This window comes from Talpa europaea, assembly GCF_964194135.1.
Source record: "Talpa europaea genome assembly, chromosome: 12".
Classification (NCBI taxonomy): domain Eukaryota; kingdom Metazoa; phylum Chordata; class Mammalia; order Eulipotyphla; family Talpidae; genus Talpa; species Talpa europaea.
In genome coordinates, this window is record NC_140079.1 from 13,617,439 (window position 1) to 13,636,318 (window position 18,880).

The window sequence follows — 18,880 nt, forward strand, 5'->3', positions numbered from 1 at the left end:
TCTTCCCTAACTCCCTACCCATTCATGAGCTGGATCAGAGTGTACTCCAGCAGCATTTTCCAGAGTCTATCCTGTAGGCTTTGAAATACTTCAGTAAACAAACATGTTCCATGGTCAGATCAGTTTGAGAAATGCCCAACTCATGAAGACTCATAATGAATAATAGCATGTTAAAGGATGTGGGAAGTTCTATCATAAAGAGTTTATTTAGCCTATGAATAAGTTTAGAATTATTAACCACATGATGCTTTTTCTCCCATCAGCATCTGTTAGTACCCTAAGGAGCATAATTTAGGAGCTGTTCCTCTGAACTGCTGATGCCAGGGACATCTTCACCCCCTTTGCCCTCTTCTGCATGGTAGACAGCATATTTAGCAGTGGGTTCCCACATTCTTCAGAGTGCACATGATTTCTGTGCAGTCTCTTAAGAGCAGGAAGTCAGAGTCTGTGTCCAGGAATGCAGCTCCAGACCCTAGTTCCATTGGAAGTCACCGTGGTTGGAAGAATGTGTTACTGTTGACCCTTCTCAAAAACTAGCTACGCAACCCACCTTTTCTTAGGCACAATGGGAACTAAGAGAATCCAAACTGGGAAAAGGAGCCATCAGTCCAAGCACAATTCTGGGCCTAGAAATATATTCCCAATCCTGGTTGAGACTGGGCGTGGGCAGCCAGTGGAAACAGGGCAGGAGCAGGACTCCAGGAAGCAGGGTGGCAGTACTTGCAGGGATTCTATGTGGACAGAGTGGCAGGCACTAATAGGGCCCTGCCTTCTGGGAAATAAGGACTGGGCAGAGAGGTGGATAGAATGTTTATATGCCCAGATCTAGATGAATCATCCAGGGTAGTAGGAGGATGAGTGCATGGTTCAAGGTCACTGCCATGAGGGTAGCTGGTAGACATGTCATTTGCATCAAGGTCTATCTGACCCCCAAAGCCACTCATTCTCTAGGGCATCATGCTGTCAAGAATGCTGAGGAGGGCAGGGATGAATAATAGGAGAAGAAAAATTCGTAGTCAGCTTGGTAGGATTTTCCTTTAGATACTGATATCCTGAAGGGGGTCAGAAGCACTGCCCATCCCCTATGACAGTTCCTCCTACCCACCCTTTGTCTCCAAGTTTGGCAGAAGTAATGCTGAATATAGTAAGGGATTTAATAACTTGTAATGATGACTGGCAGATTGAATAGTGGGGACCGCAATAAGGAGCATGCTTTTTTCCCCAGGATGCCTTGCAGCAGAGGTTGACTCAGCAGGACACATCTGTTCTTCAGCTCAAACAAGAGCTACTGAGGGCAAATATGGACCGAGATGAGCTGCACAACCAGAATGTAAGTTGAACAAGAGACTCTGACCTCATTGAGCCCCAGTAGCAAAATAGGATATTGCATGAAGTCCTGTTAGTTCTGACATCCTAATCTCCCTTATCTTCGTGATGCCTGCCCTCAGTTCTGCAGTTACTTTTATTCCGTCAGACTCATCTTTGTCCTTCGATAAAAGCCCTAGAGCCCTTCAACTTTGATGAAGAAGTTGAAGCTAAGTCATGCATCTATATTCTGAGGCTCTCATTCATGACATAGAGAGCAGCTGTGTGTTTTTAGCATCCCTGTGCCCTCTCTGTGCCATATTCTATAACTGCATGCATCTACTCTGGTCCCTCAGTACCTGCTATCTACTAGAATTGGCTGATAATACCTCAATGCCAATTAACTTTCTTCTTCTTGCAGGTGGATTTGCAGAGGAAGCTAGATGAGAGGAACCGGCTTTTGGGAGAATATAAAGTAAGAATACACATCAGTGTGGAAGTGATTTCCATCTGAATCTTTGTGGACAGTCTGTTTTTGCTGTTGCTCAAAGACCACTTTAGTACTCTGTTCTTGTCCTCACTTTTGGCAAGGAAATCCTTTCTGTGCCCTTGATACATCAGCCCAGAAGAATACAGGGCATGGCTAGGCGGAGGAGCACAGAACTAAGAGCCTGGAAGCCTCAGTTCAGTCTTTTTTTTTCTCTTTTCATTTTTTTAAAAATATATATATTTTATTTATTTATTTATACAAGCACTGGGTACAGTTAGAAGCGCAGGAGGGTAAGAGAATTTACCAGAGCCAGAGTGGGGAGCAGAGCAGGCAGAAGGACCGAAGTACACTGCTGAGGGGAGCAGCAGGAGAGGTCTGCGCGCCATGCGGGACCCTCCTCCGGTGGCCAGGGAGCAGCCGGGGATCGAACCAGCGCTGCAGAGGCTGCGGGCAGCTTCGAAACCCAGCGTTCAACCGCTGCGCCACCGGGGAGGCCCTCTTTTCATTTCTTAACTGAAGTAACATTGCATTGTAACGTGATACATGTTTCCAGTCTGCATGGTTGAGAATCAGCTCATGTAGCTACTGAAAGGCCAATATGTCCTTCTTTAAACCATTGTCCCCTTGGACTCAATTTTCTGTCCCCCTCCCCCTTCCCTTCTCTTTTCTGGTAATCACTAGTTGATCTCATAATTTAAGTGTCTCTTTGTTTTATTTAATTCATCTGTATGTTTTCTCTATAGATCACATATGAGTGGAATCATGTGGTGTTTCTCTTTCTGTGTCTGGCTTATTTCACCAATCTTTTTTTTTTTTTAAAGATTTATTTATTTATTTATTTATTTATTTATTTATACATACAAGCATTGGGTACAGTCAGAAGCGCGGGAGGGTAAGAGAATTCACCAGAGGCAGAGCGGGGAGCAGAGCAGGCAGAACGACTGAAGTACACTGCTAAGGGGAGCAGCGGGCGGCAGGAGAGGTCTGCGCACCATGTGGGACCCTCCTCCAGTGGCTGGGGAGCAGCCGGGGATCGAACCGGCGCTGCAGAGGCTGCGGGCAGCTTCGCAACCCAGCGCTCAACCGCTGCACCACCGGGGGGCCCCTATTTCACCAATCTTAACAGTTCAGTCTTAAGCTTTATCTCTAACTAGTAGACGGCACTAGTGGTCCTCCTACAAACAGTGGTCGCCTTCCTCCTGGCCCTTCCCAAACCTTTACTCTGTGACGTGACCAGGGTGTGGCACATCTTCTTTGGTGTAGCTTGAGGAAAGGATGGCCCCTCCAGGTCCTACTTTTCTTAGGTACAAATTGCACCACAAAGAGGGAAGTGTTCATTGTCCTTGACTTTCCGCCTCTCCAAAAGCTGGTTCTCTGTTGCAGAAAGAGCTGGGGCAGAAGGACCGCCTCCTGCAGCAGCACCAGGCCAAGTTGGAGGAAGCTCTGAGGAAACTCTCTGAGGCCAGTTACCAGCAGGTGGGAACACGGTCAGCCACTGACTTTTCTGGCCTGAAGAAATCCTTTTCTGATGGAGTCTCTGATTTGCAGGTGGATCTAGAGCGGGAGCTTGAACACAAAGATGTCCTTTTGGCTCATTGTATGAAAAGAGAGCCAGATGAGGTAACCACAACTCGGGTTGTCCCCTCCCACATCAACAGGGACAAAGAAGGAGATTTTTGTTTCTGATTTAGCACTGAACCCAGGCCACTGGATGGTTCTTTAGTAGGAGTCTCTGTGATGAGTGGGTTAAGCGTGCACACTCCAGGATAAGCATGTTTGGTTTTCCATTCCTTCTTAACCATTTTTCCATTATGTGGCCTTGAGTCGTTAGCTCAGACCCTTCCAGATAAGGCTTATTTGGAAAATGGAAATAATGGGCAGTGTTCCTCTCCATCATCATGGAGAATATATGAGATAATCCATGTAAATAACCAAACATAGTCATGGTAGAGCCACCTGGCAGAAGGTCAGGTTCAAGAAGCTTTAGTCATGGTTCTTATGGTTACATTACTGACTCGTAGGCAGGAGGCACTGGAGCATTCTCCCTTTCCCAAGTGCCGGGCTGAGGCTAGGTTGAAGGCCTCCAGGTTTCTGTTTCATTCATTCTGCATTCAACAGTGCTGCCCACTGTCCAGTACTGGAGATACAGCACCGAACAAAAGAGAACCACGTCTTTGCTTACATCATAAACTTACCTTTTAATTATCTATTATGTCAGGAAGTGATAGATAGGAAGAAGATAAAGTAACACACAGGACATCTTGGTGAGATGTTCTTGATAACAAGCATCATTTCTTCTTGCTGCTCTAGGAGACCAACTGCAACAGTCACAGCTCTCAAAGCAATGGCTTTCTCCTCCCAGTGGCAGGAAAAGCAGCTGCCTCGATCATCCACAGGGGGGTATGTTCTTAGGTTTGAGTACAGATCTGCCACTTCCAGCAGTAAACAGACAAGCCCCCTTGCCGTGGCCAGTGGATGAGCTTTTATATCCTACTTCCCTAATTCTTGTATCTCTTTGAGTGTGTAAATATGTGAGGCTTTTACCATCCAAAACTCAGAATCCATGGGCCCACTTCTATGGAGAAAAACATCCTATGTTCTCACCTCCCTTAAAATAACAGATCTGTTCTGGGAACCTCTTCCCTATATTTCTTCAGCCCAGCTCTGGGGGTGTGGCTAATTCTATGGCACGTGCCACCCAGCAGCACCTCATGTTTTCTCGCAGACCAGTGACCTGCAGCTGGTTCGCGATGCCCTCCGCAGCCTGCGCAATAGCTTCAGCGGCCACGATCCTCAGCACCACACCATTGACAGCTTGGAGCAGGGCATCTCCAGCCTCATGGAGCGCCTGCACGTCATGGAAACGCAGAAGAAACAGGACAAGAGGGTAATCCTCTCTCTCTGGTGGTTCTCATAAGCTCGCTCCTGAAGAAGCTTGGTCTTGCTAGTTGTAATTTAAATGTAGGGAATGCTGAGGTGTAAGACCCTGCTGAAGTTATGCCGGGTTTTTCTCTTTGGTTTTCCTTTCTGTGGAGTTGACTACTATGGGTTCACAACCCTGGGAGAAAGTTTATGATAACTCTTCCTCCTAGAAACTGTACCACTTTCTAAGGAATTGTGGTTTTTCCCCTACTCAGGGCCTTTCTTCACTGCTTATTTCCTGCCCCTTCTCCCCAAACGAACTTGGAGTTGGATGTGAAAATAGACAGGAACATGCACTGGAAACAGTCTTTTATAAATGTACAATATTACTATTGAGATAGATATGTCCAATTTTATATACCATGGAGAAAGATGGGGTAGAAAAGTATTTTTTTTTTTTAAAGATTTATTTATTTATGCAAGAACTGGGGTACAGGTCAGAGGTGTGGGGGTGAGAGGATTCACCAGAGACAGAGTGGGGAACAGAATAGGCAGACTGACTGAAAGACACTGCTGAGGGGAGCAGCGGGCGAGACAGGAGAGGTCTGTTGCACCATGTGGGTCACCTCCCTGGCCAGGAATCGAACTTGTGCTGCAGTGGCAGAGGACACCTTCATAGTTTGCGTCTTAACCCCATGTGCCACCAGGGAGGCCCGAAAAGAGAATATTTTAGATACGCCATTATAATTTAAAGTTCTTGGTTCAGTTCTCCCTTTGACTGTAACTGTGATTTTTGTGTGGCTCCTCAGGTTCGGGGCAAGTCACCCAGAACTCAAGCAGGTGGTGACTACTGGGAGTCCTGGACCCCTAATTCAAGTAAGTACTCATCATTGTTCAAGAAGGACTGTTAGGTCAGAAATTTAGTAACTTTCCCGCTACTGATATTTTTGGAGATAGAATTTTTTCTGGTATTACTTCACCCTTATGCTACGTTGTTTCTGTAGTAGTGCTCGAATATACTTATTTCTAGGACTGTGAGATCACATACGATCATCATTATGTGATGATCATTATGATCATCATTATGATATCACCATCACCCCAAGTACCAACTTAGGCATAGGCTTGATACTGCTCACTCAGAGACCAAAATATCCTTAGAAAATACTCAAGTTCAAAACAGTTACACCACATCAAGCAAAACATAAAACAACAAATGCATACAAGTCACCTGATAGTCCTAAATAGCACAGATGATTTCCAGTTCTTCCTAGAGTTCAGAAGTTTCATTTCTTTGGGGATTTTCCTTAAAACTCTGAGTGATTAGGTCATTCAGTTTAAATGCTCCAAAATATGTGTGCCACCTAGTGGCCTTGGCTAGGAAGTTGTGTTTTGACCTGCACTTTGCCCACTCACTGCATTTTTTTCCTGTTCATTTCAATGTTTTGGGATTCTACTCTGCCTGGTAATTTCTATTACACTCTGTATCTTAATGTTTGGTTTAATAACACTCACATATTCCTATCTTTTATAGTTTACCCACACCTAATTTAAAAGATCTAAATAGTTTATAAAAAAAAAGGAGTAAAAAGCTGACCATAACATCAGTTTTTTATGTGACATATACAAATTTTGAAACCACATTAATAAACAAAACTATAAGTAAAACACTTAAAATATTTGCACAATTTTTAAAAGTAAAATATTTCTTGTAGAGTAAATAAATTAGCATTCTTAAGACTCCAGATATCTTTTCCTCTTGAAGGATGTAGCTATTGGCAATGAAACAAATTATGTTAGTGCCCAAAATTGATTTCTGCTTCTTTTTCTAGCATTTGAGAAATAATCACTTCTGTTTTCTTGGAAGACTTTATTTTGTTGTTGTTCTCTTCAATAGTTTCTTTAGGTTAGTATAAACTGACAACATAGAAAGATCTAAATACTTTGAAATTCTTTTTCAAAAGTCTAATAAATTCTTCCCTCTTTGGAGAAATTCTTTTGTGTCTATGCAACACTTATTTAAAGTACTACAAAATAAATTCACAACTGCTTGTAAACTAGCATCTCCTTTCACAGATAAGCTATAGTGTCTCACATCTGGAAATACAAAAACATGTATAACTTGCCCTCTTGCTGAAAATATTTTCTAATTTATTTCTCTTATTTTCCTACATCAAGCTTCTTGAAAGGATATTCTACATTTGCTCTTTTCTCATCCTACTTCCCACTTAACTGCTCAAACCACTAGTTGAACTTTTACTCAAGTATTTCCACTTTGTTCTTTTTGTCAGATCACTGTTGACTTTCTTGTTGCCTTATCAAAGCAGTTACTTTTCAAACCTTACCTTCTACCGAGTTCTCTAAAGTGTTTGTTGTTCTTGAGTGGTCTCCTGAAAACATTCTCCTTTAACTTTAATAAATACCCATTGACAGTATTTATTGAGCATCTATATGTAGCCCCTGTATTAGGTACAGGAGGCACAGAGATGAGCAGGATAAACTTGGTGCTTGTCCTCACTGGCCTCGCAGTCCAGTGACTATACACAATCTCCCATATTTTCTCCTCTGTGTGACCCTTGAGTATTGATGGGCCCTGGGATTCCATTGGAGGTCTACACCACAGCCTTTCCTGTTCTTGCTAGATGATCCCTCTCACTTCCATGGCTTCAACTATTCTGTGTACTGATCATTTTCAAACATTCACCTCTAACCTTGATGCTTTTCTGACCTTTGGAACTGAGAATGTAGACTTATTGTGTAACCCAGCAGTTCTGTTCCTACACAAAAGAAAATCAGCTGCTTAAAAAAAAAAAACCTTGTATAGACATGTTCATAATAACATTATTCACGGTAGTTAAAATGTGGAAACAACCTAAATGACTATCATCTACTGATTGGATAAAGAAATTCTAGTGTGCACACATGGAATGTTACTCAGCCATAGAAGGAAGGGTACAGACACATGCTACAACATAAATCAACCTGGAGAACATTATGTTAAGGGAAAGATGCCAGACACAACAGAGTTCAAATTGGATAGATCTTTGGAAAGGAATCTGCAAGTGGGTGCAAGCTTTCCTGCCTCCAGGGTTCCTGTGCTCTCTGCCCAGCTTTAACAGTGCATTTAAAATTTAGCAAAATACTTATGTTTTTATGGTGGCTTCACCCTCCTCCCATGTTTGCCACAAATGAGCCCGTGTTGGTGTCCTCTCTCTTTGGAGTCACCTGTTTGTGTTTCAGGCTAGTTGATTGCTCTTTAATCTCATCTCTCCAGTGGGTTCAAAGTTACTAGGTTATCCAACTGTTAGGCTAGGAGCAAGACTCCTTAGTCTTCTATGACTTAGGCAGAAGTCAGAACTGCATGCCTTTTTTAAACTCATTTTTTTAAATTGAGATGAAGTTACATAGCATAAAACTGACCATTTTAACCACTTAAAGCATACAGTTTTGTGGCAGTTGTACACAAATTCTTCTAGAAAGTGGAAGAAGGACACTTTCTATGCACTTTGTCTTATGCTCATTCCCACACCACCATCTCTACTGAGCATAGATGTAGAAAAAAGAAAGAAAAGGCCTAAAGATTGGAAAGGAATACACAAAACTGCATCTGTTTATAAATAGCCTGATTACATAGAAAATACCAGAGAATGTACAATAAAGCTACTCTCACTAGGCAGTGAGTTTTGTACAGTCATAGGACCTGAGTTAAAAACCAGGTCAACATACACAGAGTGAGTTGTACTTTTTCTGTATGCTAGCAATGAATACTTGGAAACAGAAAAAAAAATTTGAAGTACCAATAGTAGTTGTACTTTAAGTAGCACCAAAAGAAACAAGATGCTTACATGTAAAACTTACAAAATATGTGCATTTTTATGTTGAAAGCTACAAAGTAGTGAAGAAATAAAGGAGAGCTAAATGTTTATAGATTGAATCCTCAACTGTGTTAAGGTGATCAAATACTCAACCGTGTTAAGGTGATCCAATCCTCCCCAAGTGATCTATAGCTTCGATGCAATTCCAACAAAATCCTTCCAAGGCTCTTTGTAGGTTAAAACAAGCTGATCCTAAACTTTATGTGGAACAATAAATGGACTAGAAGAGCTTCAGAACAAAAGTTGAGAAAGAAGAACAAAGTGGTTGGAGGACCACACCATCTGATGTCTAAGCTAACTATAAAGGGAGGGTGGCCAGGAGAGTGCAGTGCAGGCAAAGGGATGGACACATATCAGGGGGACAAGGTGGAGAGTTTAGAAAAAGACTCAAATAATCTATTTGGTCAGTTGATTTTCAGTAATGGTACAAAAGCTATTCAGTGGCGAAAGGGTAGGCTTTCAACAGATGATCTAAGGTTAAAAAAAAAAGGTGACCCTACCTCACACCATATAAAAAAATTAACTCTAGTGAATCAATCATCAACCTAAACCTGAAAGCTAAAATTGATGTTAAAATCATGATTTTAAAATCATGGTTAAATGTACAAATACACACGCGCTCACACACATGCACGTACACACAAGGTTATATTTCTGGGGCCATGTAGTCTCTGAGTCCTGCCTCCACTTCCTTCCCCTTCTCTGAGATTTTTGTATATAATTTTATAGTAATACTACCCTGATGGAACAAGGTCGTTTTATCATATGATTTAATGCTGAATAAGGATAGTTTCTCACTTTTTCGCTCCAAGTCTGTGCAGTTCAACTCACTAGTTCCCTGATGACTCTCGCAATGTTATGCATGACCAGTTTGCTAAACCTGCACCTCTGTATGTCATCTCATACCATGATTACTCTTTCTTTGAAATTCACACAAGATGTATATACAGTATTTGTATTAACTTGAGCATCCACAACAAAAACAAAAAAAACCCCAAAACTCATGAACTTAAAAAAGAGAATTTTATTTTCTCATAGTTCTGGAGCCTGGAACTGCCAGTATTGGGGTGCCAGTATGATCAGGTTCAGGTGGGGGAGAGACCTCTTCCACGATGGCAGGAGGCTGGCTTCTTGCTGTGTCTTTACATGATGGTGCTCCCTGGGGTCTCTTCTTTTTTTTTTTTTTTTGTATAGAGGCATGCTTTATTTATTTGTTTGCTGGTTTGTTTGTTTTGTTTATACATGCACTGGGTACAGTCAGAAGCGCGGGAGGGTGAGAGAATTCACCAGAGCCAGAGCGGGGAGCAGAGCAGGCAGAAGGACCGAAGTACACTGCTGAGGGGGGCAGCGGGTGGCAGGAGAGGTCTGCGCGCCATGTGGGACCCTCCTCTGGTGGCCGGGGAGCAGCCGGGGATCGAACTGGCGCTGCAGAGGCCGCGGGCAGCTTCGCAACCCAGCGCTCAACCGCTGCGCCACCGGGGAGGCCCACCTGGGGTCTCTTCTTTTGATAAGGACCCCAGTACAGTGGAATCAGGGCTTATCACCTCATTTAACCTCCTTCAAGGCCCTCTTTGCAGTTTAACAGTCACACGGGCCTTGGTACTTCAACACAGGGATGTTGGGAAGACATAATTCAGGTCACAGCAAAATTATTTTCATATTTTCTTTTATTATAACATAACTGTTTTTGCTATTTCACCTCATTAGCTTGAGCTTTTGAGCTTTAAGTGTGGTGATTATATCTATTTTATTTTGGCATCTCTGCTATTGGATATATAGTAGAAACCCGATGAACATCTTAAATGAATGATAGCACACTTCTGTTTCTCTCTCAGCTACCCGTGCATCTGTTTCCCCAGACCATGGGTCTGTTATTTCTCACTTTTCTCATCTGTCCTCCACCCTCAAACAATCCCAAGTACTAAGACTGGCACCTTCTAAAGGACTCTCAGAGCATCTCTTCTCTGGCTCCAGGGCTGCCCCTTGCCCATCCTTATCTCACAGGTTCTTTTAGTTGCCTCTTACTGATTTCCAGAGTTTCTCTCATCCAACCCTTACGTTTACTTGGCTGATAAACTGACCTTTCTGGAACACCTGTCTGATCTTATCACTCCCTTTTAGATTCTCTCCATAGCTTAAGACTAACATCTGGCACTTTAGCCTGGCAGATCTTTTGTGATCTGGCCCCTGCTCGTCCTACTGGCTTCATCTTCCACACCTTCCCAGTGTACTCCTTATGCTCCTGCCTTCCTGGTTTGTGTTCAGTGTTACGTATTTCATGCCTTTACTTTTATCCTCCTTCTTCTTGGAATTGCTCTTTCCAGCTTCTCTGATGATTTTTCTAAGGTTCTTTGATTAATGACTCTCTCTCTCTCTCTCTTTTTTTAAGATCTATCTATTTATACATCCAAGAACTGGTGTACAGGCCAGAGTTTTAGGGGGTGAGAAAATTCACCAGAGATAGAGCGGGGAGCAGAACAGGCAGACTGACTGAAATACACTGCTGAGGGGAGCAGTGGGCAAGACAGGAGAGGTCTGCTGCGCCATGTAGGTCACCTCCCTGGCCAGGGATTGAACTTGTGTTGCAGTGGCTGTGGTGAGCTTCGTAGGTTGCATCTTAACCCCTTATACCACCGGGGAGGCCCCTGATTAATGACTCTTTAACTAGGGACTACCCTTTCTGACCTCTTCCTAGAGAAATGAACCACTTTATTTTTAACCTAACTGTGCTGTTTGTACACATTTGATTTCGTATGCTCTAATTATTTGTAATCCTCTCTGTTGTACCAAGTATACTGTAAACTCTTTGTCAGAGACCACATATAGTTGATTTTCTCAAAAAGTAGTACTTAGTAGGTGTTATGTAAATACTTGTTGAATAAAAAAAAATCAGTGATATAATTTAATGCTAAAAGATGAATATTTTGTTTTATTAACCAGCCAGGCACTGTTCTAGGGGCTGGAATCAAGGGAACATTATGGCCTACTGTATGTTTCAATAATTGGCATTCTTTGAAGAAAAATTCTTAAAACTGGCTGACTATAATTGCTGTTCTAACAAAGAATGTTTTGTCTCTCTCCCCTGTATTAATTCATTCTCTATAGTTTTCCTTGTTTAAAACCCCTTCCTAGAACTGCTTCCTGCAGCTTCCAATTTGACTTACAACAGTGCCTAAAGTAACTTACAAAGACAATATGTGTAGGTGGAATTACAGGACAGAGTTTAATGCAAGTTCAGTGTTTGTGTTTGGTCTTTATGCTAAGAGTTTCTGGCTGGTCTTTTCTCCTCTTCTTTTAAAGTCAAATCACAGTACTCATTTATTGTATTTCTCTGTGAGTACCTACACAAAGGGTAGAGACCAAATGTGAATCAAAAAGCCTAAGACTGTGGGACCAACACATTAGATCCTTTATAGCTAAGGGATTAGGTAGGTCTTGTAGCTTTGAGACTTGAAGCTTAAGGCCACTTGGAATCTCAGTTTCTAAGGATACTTTGCTCCAGTTCATTTCTCTTTTCATGGATTACCTGAGCGTGCTCCATCACTGACCTCCGGAATCTAAATGTTGTCTGCTGCTCCTGCTGTGTGTCTATTCCTCCCCAGCGGAAATCTTGCCAGGCTTCCCCGACCTCTTTTGACTGTTAGCAACAATGCCTGTCACTACGGCTGCTACTCCTTTGCTAGAGATACTTGGAATGGGTGAAAACTACAGTCCTCATGGTCCTCATGATAGTGTTCATGCATGAAGCGCCTCTTGTCTTTCCCGCCCCGGTGGAGATGTCCTGCAGGTCACAGCTTGTGGAGTTGGTGTTGGCAAGGGACTGAGAACTGTGTTGTAACCTCAGTTGCATTCTCCTGGGGCATTTTGAATTACTGGAATAAGTGAAGGATGGTGGGGAGCAAATGGAATGTTCTGATCACAAAGTCTCTCTCTGCAGAGTTGCCTCACTCCCAGAGCTCCCCAGCCATCAGCAGCGCCTGTACTAAAGTGCTGTATTTTACCGACCGGTCACTTACGCCCTTCATGGTCAATATACCAAAGAGGTGAGTTTCGGGGATCATTATTTCTCTTTTAAAGAGAACAGGACAACATTAGTTACTGGCCACCTGGGGAGCCCAGAGGTGTTTAGGAAGCAGTATGGTGTAGTGAGAGGGTATAGGACATAAGATTCTAGTTCTAGCTTTACCACCAGCCAGTAGCATCACAAGGGACAAATCCTGATCCACTGCTTGAGACAGACACAGTAATAGTGCTTCAGTGCTGGCAAGTAGGCAGATAATCTCCAAGTTAGGAAAAAAATTTTTTTTTAAGATTTATTTATTTATGCATACAAGAGCTGGGGTACAGGCCAGAAGTGTGGGGTGGGGATGAGAAGATTCACCAGAGACAGAGTGGGGAGCAGAACAGGCAGATTGACTGAAATACATTGCTGAGGGGGGCCGCAGGCAAGTCAAATGAGGTCTGCTGCGCTGCATGGGTCACCTCTCTGACCTTCAAAGGAACTCATGCTTCAGTGGCTGCGGATTGCTACGTAGGTTGTGTCTTAACCCTTGCACCACCAGGGAGGCCCCGGAAAAACAATTTTTTTTTTAAAAAAAGATTTATTTATTTATTTATTTATTTATACAAGCACTGGGTATAGTCAGAAGCGCGGGAGGGTGAGAGAATTCACCAGAGCCAGAGCGGGGAGCAGAGCAGGCAGACCGATGAAGTACACTGCTGAGGGGAGCAGCGGGTGTGGCAGGAGAGGTCTGTGCGCCATGTGGGATCCCTGCCCAGTGGCTGGGGATTGAACCAGCACTGCAGAGGCTGCGGGCAGCTTCACAGCCCAGCGCTCAACCACCTGCGCCACCAGGGGAGGCCCCGGAAAACCAATTTTTAAGTGCTCCAAGTAGCTCTTTCTGAGAGCCAGGGCTGTGGTGCACCTCCAGGGCTATAATATTCCTTGTTCTTTGTTACTAGAGCTGGGAACCTTGGGAGAGTTCATATTAAAACCTTAAACACTTGGTTGTTATGCTCTCTCCTCAAGGAAATGGCTTTGAAATAAAGATCTTTAAACTCTGGAACTACTGCCTGAGAGAGGTGGTAAGATTTTTCTTTGCTTGAGAGTCTACTTACTTGATCTAGGTTGGAAGGGAACTTTCTGAAGCCAGAAGGATAGAGATGATGATACTTGATTTAATTCTACCCACCTAAGGAAGTAGATTATTGTTGCAAAAAAGGAAATCAAAATAACATAGACATATTAGTAGTTGTTCAACAGGTTAGATTTCAGAGACTCTGTTTTTTTTTCCAGAGAAAATCAGAGAAGTTATCTGGCAGCTGCTGAAACAATAAATCCATTCTAAATTCTCATATCACCCCATAGGTAATGCCATTTTCATCCCCTAGTGAGGACTGGCTCCCTAACCTCTACTGTTTTAGAATCTTCTAGGTCATCAGGGTGGTGACCTACAGGTCATGCTTTTTCTGCCCAAAGAGACTTTGGCAGGGACCTCAGTTGAAAGCTAACCTTTTTTCCTTCCAACCTATTGCTTAACAGTCTGTTTTAGTGCTTTCTTCTTTTATTGCAGGTTGGGGGAGGTGACACTGAAGGATTTTAAAGCAGCTATTGACCGGGAAGGGAATCACCGGTATCACTTCAAAGCGCTAGATCCAGAGTTTGGCACTGTCAAAGAAGAGGTACAGAATTCAGGGGGAGGTTGGGTGATTTCCCCTAACCCCAGAGCTTCCAACTCAAGAAATAGTATCTAGAAGTACCTGAGTTCCCTAACCAGGTTTAGGAATTTCCGTGAGCCTGAGGGCAGGGAATGGTCCAAATTTCTTTCGTTCAAGATCTATTCACTTTAACCATAACTTTTAAACTAAACCAAACTTATAAACAAAACCAAACTTTTAAAAAGAAAAAAGCTTGGTTTTGTTAAGGAAAATAAACCTATCCCTGGATAAAAGCTTGGCTTTTAGCCCCCTTTTCTATTTGTACCCAAATCTAAGAAAATTTTCTGCTTCCTGTGTAGAACAAAATAAAAAAACAGGTATTTGGAACCATATTTTGTGGTAGTGGGTTCTCAGATTATAAAAATGTGGAACTTTTGCAGTTATCTTATTCTCTCAGTCCCTTCACTAGCCTATACGTCTCTTTATAATTCATCTGACAAATATAAACATTTTTGGAAGAGATTTCTGGGTTGTGGTTTATTGTAAGTGCTTTCATTGTGGTTATAGAATGAGAAAAATTGAAGCCCATTTAAAAAAAATTAACTTTTATTGATTTACTATTGGCTTACCGTAAAATGTAAATTTTAGGAGCATAGCTTCATGCTTGAAAAGTTCAAGCCACCCCCAAAGTTCTAGTGCCATTTACACTATCAGATAACTGCTATCTACTCATTCCACACACTTCTCTCTTCAGTATTTTATTTTTTAAAGATTTTCTTCCTCATTGAAATGTTTTAGTAAACCTGTTTCATTAGTGGCTTAAGAAGTGGACGAGTGAGGGATTAAAGTCTCGGCGCTATCAAGATATTGCCCACCACTGCAGCATGAGTTCAATCCCTAGCCAGGTTGCTAATCCACGTGGCGCAGCAGACCTCTCCTGTCTCGCCCGCTGCTCCCCTCAGCAGTGTATTTCAGTCAATCTGCCTGTTCTGCTCCCCACTTTGTTTCTGGTGAATCCTCTTACCCTCCCACACCCCTGGCCTACACCCCAGTTCTTCTATGCATTAAATAAAAAGAAATGGATGAAAAGAAGTAAATGCAAACACATTAAATTGGCCTTCTTCCTAGCCTTTTCTTTACAGTACATGAGACCAAAATTTTCCCCATTCTCATTTTTTTAATGCTTATACTATTGCTTTCTCCTAAGAAGCCCAGAGTGTTCTGTCATTTATAGCTCATTAGTTCTAATGAGTCTCTATGAGCAAAATAATGTTAGGAAAGTTTTCCCCACTCCATGGATGTGGAAATAAGTGTGGGGTGTGTGTGTGTGTGTATATATAACTATACACACACAATGTATTTATATATATAAATATACATATTTACATACACATACACACTTTTAACCTGTTAACAACTTTAGGAACAAACACCTAAAGGACACAGACTTTCTTGAGGCTGTTCTCTATACTTCTTTAACCTTTATGTTTGAGGCCTTATTTTTATCAACAGTGGTTGTTTAGTGAGACTCCCTCTCTTGCTGTTATTTTTTCATTGTGGCTTTTTCTCCTCTCTAGGTTTTTCATGATGATGATGCCATTCCTGGATGGGAAGGGAAAATTGTAGCCTGGGTAGAAGAAGACCATGGAGAGAATTAATGCTGAGTATTAGATTGGGAGTTGTGGAACTTGGCTCTCCCTGGCTGCTTCACTCAGGAAAGAGGACTAAACCCAGAAAACACTAAGAAGTTTCTAGTTCGTGCTGACAAAACAGAAGCTTCTCCAAGTGTGACAGCCATGGGCCAGTTTGGTTACTGTGCCTGGCTTACATGGTACTTGAAATTCCTGGCTTCTGTAGACCTTGGTTTCATCTGGAGTTCCTTGTCTGTGGGAACGCAGTGTTTTATTCTACTCTGAGGACAACAAACCGAAGGCCTTAACCAATGGGGATGGATGATCCCGCTCCTATAAGGGCATGGCTGCTAGTATCCAGAAACAGATAATTGGATGCATCATTCTGGTGTGTTACAGTATTGTTTTAATTGGCCTCAATGGTTGCAGCAATCAGAGTTCCAGCATTTGTACTCACTGACAAGGTAAAGGTACCAACTTTTCTGCTTCTTTGCAGTTACTGCAAACCAAGAATAACTCATGAGGTGGTACCAAAGATGAAGCCCACTCTTCAGTTTCTTTTCAACTGGACATGGATGGAAAAAGGGCTGGCCATACTGTGCTATACCGTGCTAACACATAACTAAGACAGACCTTGGGCTGCCTCTGCCGTGTTACCTGTTCCTGCAGCTTGTCCTTTAGCCCACAGAGGGCACATTTTATGTACTGCTAGTTTTCTCTGGGGACTCTTAATTTTAGAGCCTTTTTTTTCCTTTCCATTTCAACTGATGAACTTTGTGTTTGAAAGAAATAAGGAGTGAAAGACTCCTGAAAAATCCAGGCAGGTATGAAAAGGTGCTGCTACCCATATCTTCTTGACTTTCTTCGTCTTACAACTTTCTTTAGCTCATGGCATCTCCTTTGTAGTCAAAAGGAGACAGACCATTAATTTCAGTATTTGTGATTTATGATTACTGAGCATGAGTTACTGGTCTGTGCCTCCTCATTTCAAGACCAGAGTTATTTTCTATTATATATTTAGGCCAATCCTTTAGGGCACAATAGAAACCATGGGGCATGGAGCATGGGTTGTGAATGGCAGGGTTGATTCTGGGTAACAAAAAACAAAACCCTAGAATCCTTTCTCATGTGCAACATTGTCAAGTGTAGAAGCTAAAAGAAACTTCTAGAGATTACTAAATAACTTGGGTTTTCTCATTCATTTGCCAAGAACTATCAACCAATCAGCAATTTCATATGTATCTGTATATATAGATATATTTATATGTCTATATATCCAAAAGAAGTCTGCCTGTGATCACCGATGTACACTGCCAACCAGAAGAGGCAAACAGATCAATTTGGGGTTCTTGATCTGTCTGTCTCTAGTTCATCTCCCCTTTTCAGCCATTTCAGCAGACTACTGGCGCTCTAAGATGACATTGTGTTGTTTTATATAGGTGTGTCTTTCTAAAATAGTTCATGTTTGGAAAATTCTTTTGTACTCATTTGCTTTTTGTCTGAGAACCATGTCTATTTTTATAACTTGAGTGTGAGTCCTGTATATTCTCACATTCTGTATACCGTATCCATTTTCTAGGGAACCCAGTAGCTTTTATACAGGCTCTTCTTACCAGCCCTTGTGGTTTCAGAACAGCTTTATTTTATTACGAGTATATTAATGACAACTAATTCCTGTTCCAATTCTACCTGCTATTTTCGTTGTGGAGGTAGTTTTATGTAATCTACTTGATTGCACCTCTAGCAGAAAGAAGGAGCTTAAGACACCTGATGTCTTCCATGTAAGTTTAATGATCTTCTTCTATTGAAGAATATTTCAGAAAAGACTAGGAAAGTCAAGTCAATTGCAAGAATAATTCATTATGAAAGCAAAGAGGAAAAAAACCCACCAATATATTCTGTTTTTTCCCCCGGTAAGTCCAGAGAAAAAGTCTTCATGTCACCAGTTTCTCTGTTGCATGAATTTTACTGTTTTGCTATATACCAGCATGAGGGTTATCAGGCCAAAATCCATTATTGTATTTCCTGTATAGTTTATCTTGAATGTCTGTCTCATTTTTAAATGAGTTTTTCCCTGTCAGTTTTCTTTCAGCCAACAGTTTTGTCATTATGTAGAATTTAAGTTTTTGGAGAAAATTAAATCAGAGAAAAATGTCAAAGTTCTCAACCTCATTTAACTCTATGTCCTTTGGAAAAGTTGCTGCATGGCCTCAGTGCCTCCCAAGAAGGCTGAAGTTGAGTTCAGGGGAATAAATAAGGTAATTTTTTCCCCTTTAGTTCATTAATCTCAAATGCCACGGGTAATGACTAAATATCCCTGTTACAGGATGTAACTCCAGTAATTCTTGTATAAAATGTGTTAGTAATCCTCAGTCCAGTTTCTAAAGACAGAGGAGCTTGCTGAGGAGTGTGCATTGATTCATTCTGGTTTTAAAAGTCTCCTCTTTGATACACAGAGGCTAGGCCTCTCACTGATTCAGATTATTGTCCCCTAATTGCATTTGTGTGGAATGGTCCTTTTTTCCTACTGCTGAAGTTTTCTTTTCCTTAAGCAAACTAAGGAATTAGAATGTTTATATAGAATCCATAATCTCTAAACTGTTAGATTAAAAAAAAACCTGACCCTCTTATGAAACCTAGTCTAAATAGAAAGTGAAGTTCCTTTGAAAGTCTTAATTTAAAAACTGAAGACTATTCTGTTTCCTAAATTAACTGGAATCAGAATACTTTATAATTTATACCTAAAGAATTTGGGTTAAACTTACTTGGTAATAGCAATCCTACTTACTGGCCAGCTTTCCAGCTTTTTGACCAGGATGGTTGTAAATTAGGGAAAATATCGTTATGCTCTACATCTAATCCAGAGGACTCTACTTAAAAGCATTTAGGTCATAATTATAATTATTTTGTTTCACAAAGTAAGCATTATGATTGCACACTCCTCCTATTGTCTGAATTTATGTAAGAGGTATAGCTTGCTTAAAATACATATATATGTAAAGTTATATTTTCTTAGAAACATGGATGTTTGCAACCATTGTTCTCAGAGATTATTAATT

General features: G+C 41.6%; 1 protein-coding gene across 1 annotated transcript in view; it reads left to right on the forward strand.

Annotated features, from left to right (window-relative positions):
* The window catches only part of DIXDC1 (DIX domain containing 1), a gene marked incomplete at both ends in the record, with an annotated part of 57,231 nt that extends 41,383 nt beyond the window's left edge, over positions 1-15,848 (forward strand). The window contains 10 exon segments of the mRNA XM_084251252.1: positions 1,226-1,330; positions 1,727-1,780; positions 3,179-3,271; positions 3,344-3,415; positions 4,106-4,195; positions 4,521-4,682; positions 5,467-5,533; positions 12,470-12,575; positions 14,106-14,214; positions 15,768-15,848. Of these exon segments, the coding sequence (XP_084107378.1) occupies positions 1,226-1,330; positions 1,727-1,780; positions 3,179-3,271; positions 3,344-3,415; positions 4,106-4,195; positions 4,521-4,682; positions 5,467-5,533; positions 12,470-12,575; positions 14,106-14,214; positions 15,768-15,848 (939 nt within the window).
* Between the last annotated feature and the right edge of the window lie 3,032 nt (positions 15,849-18,880).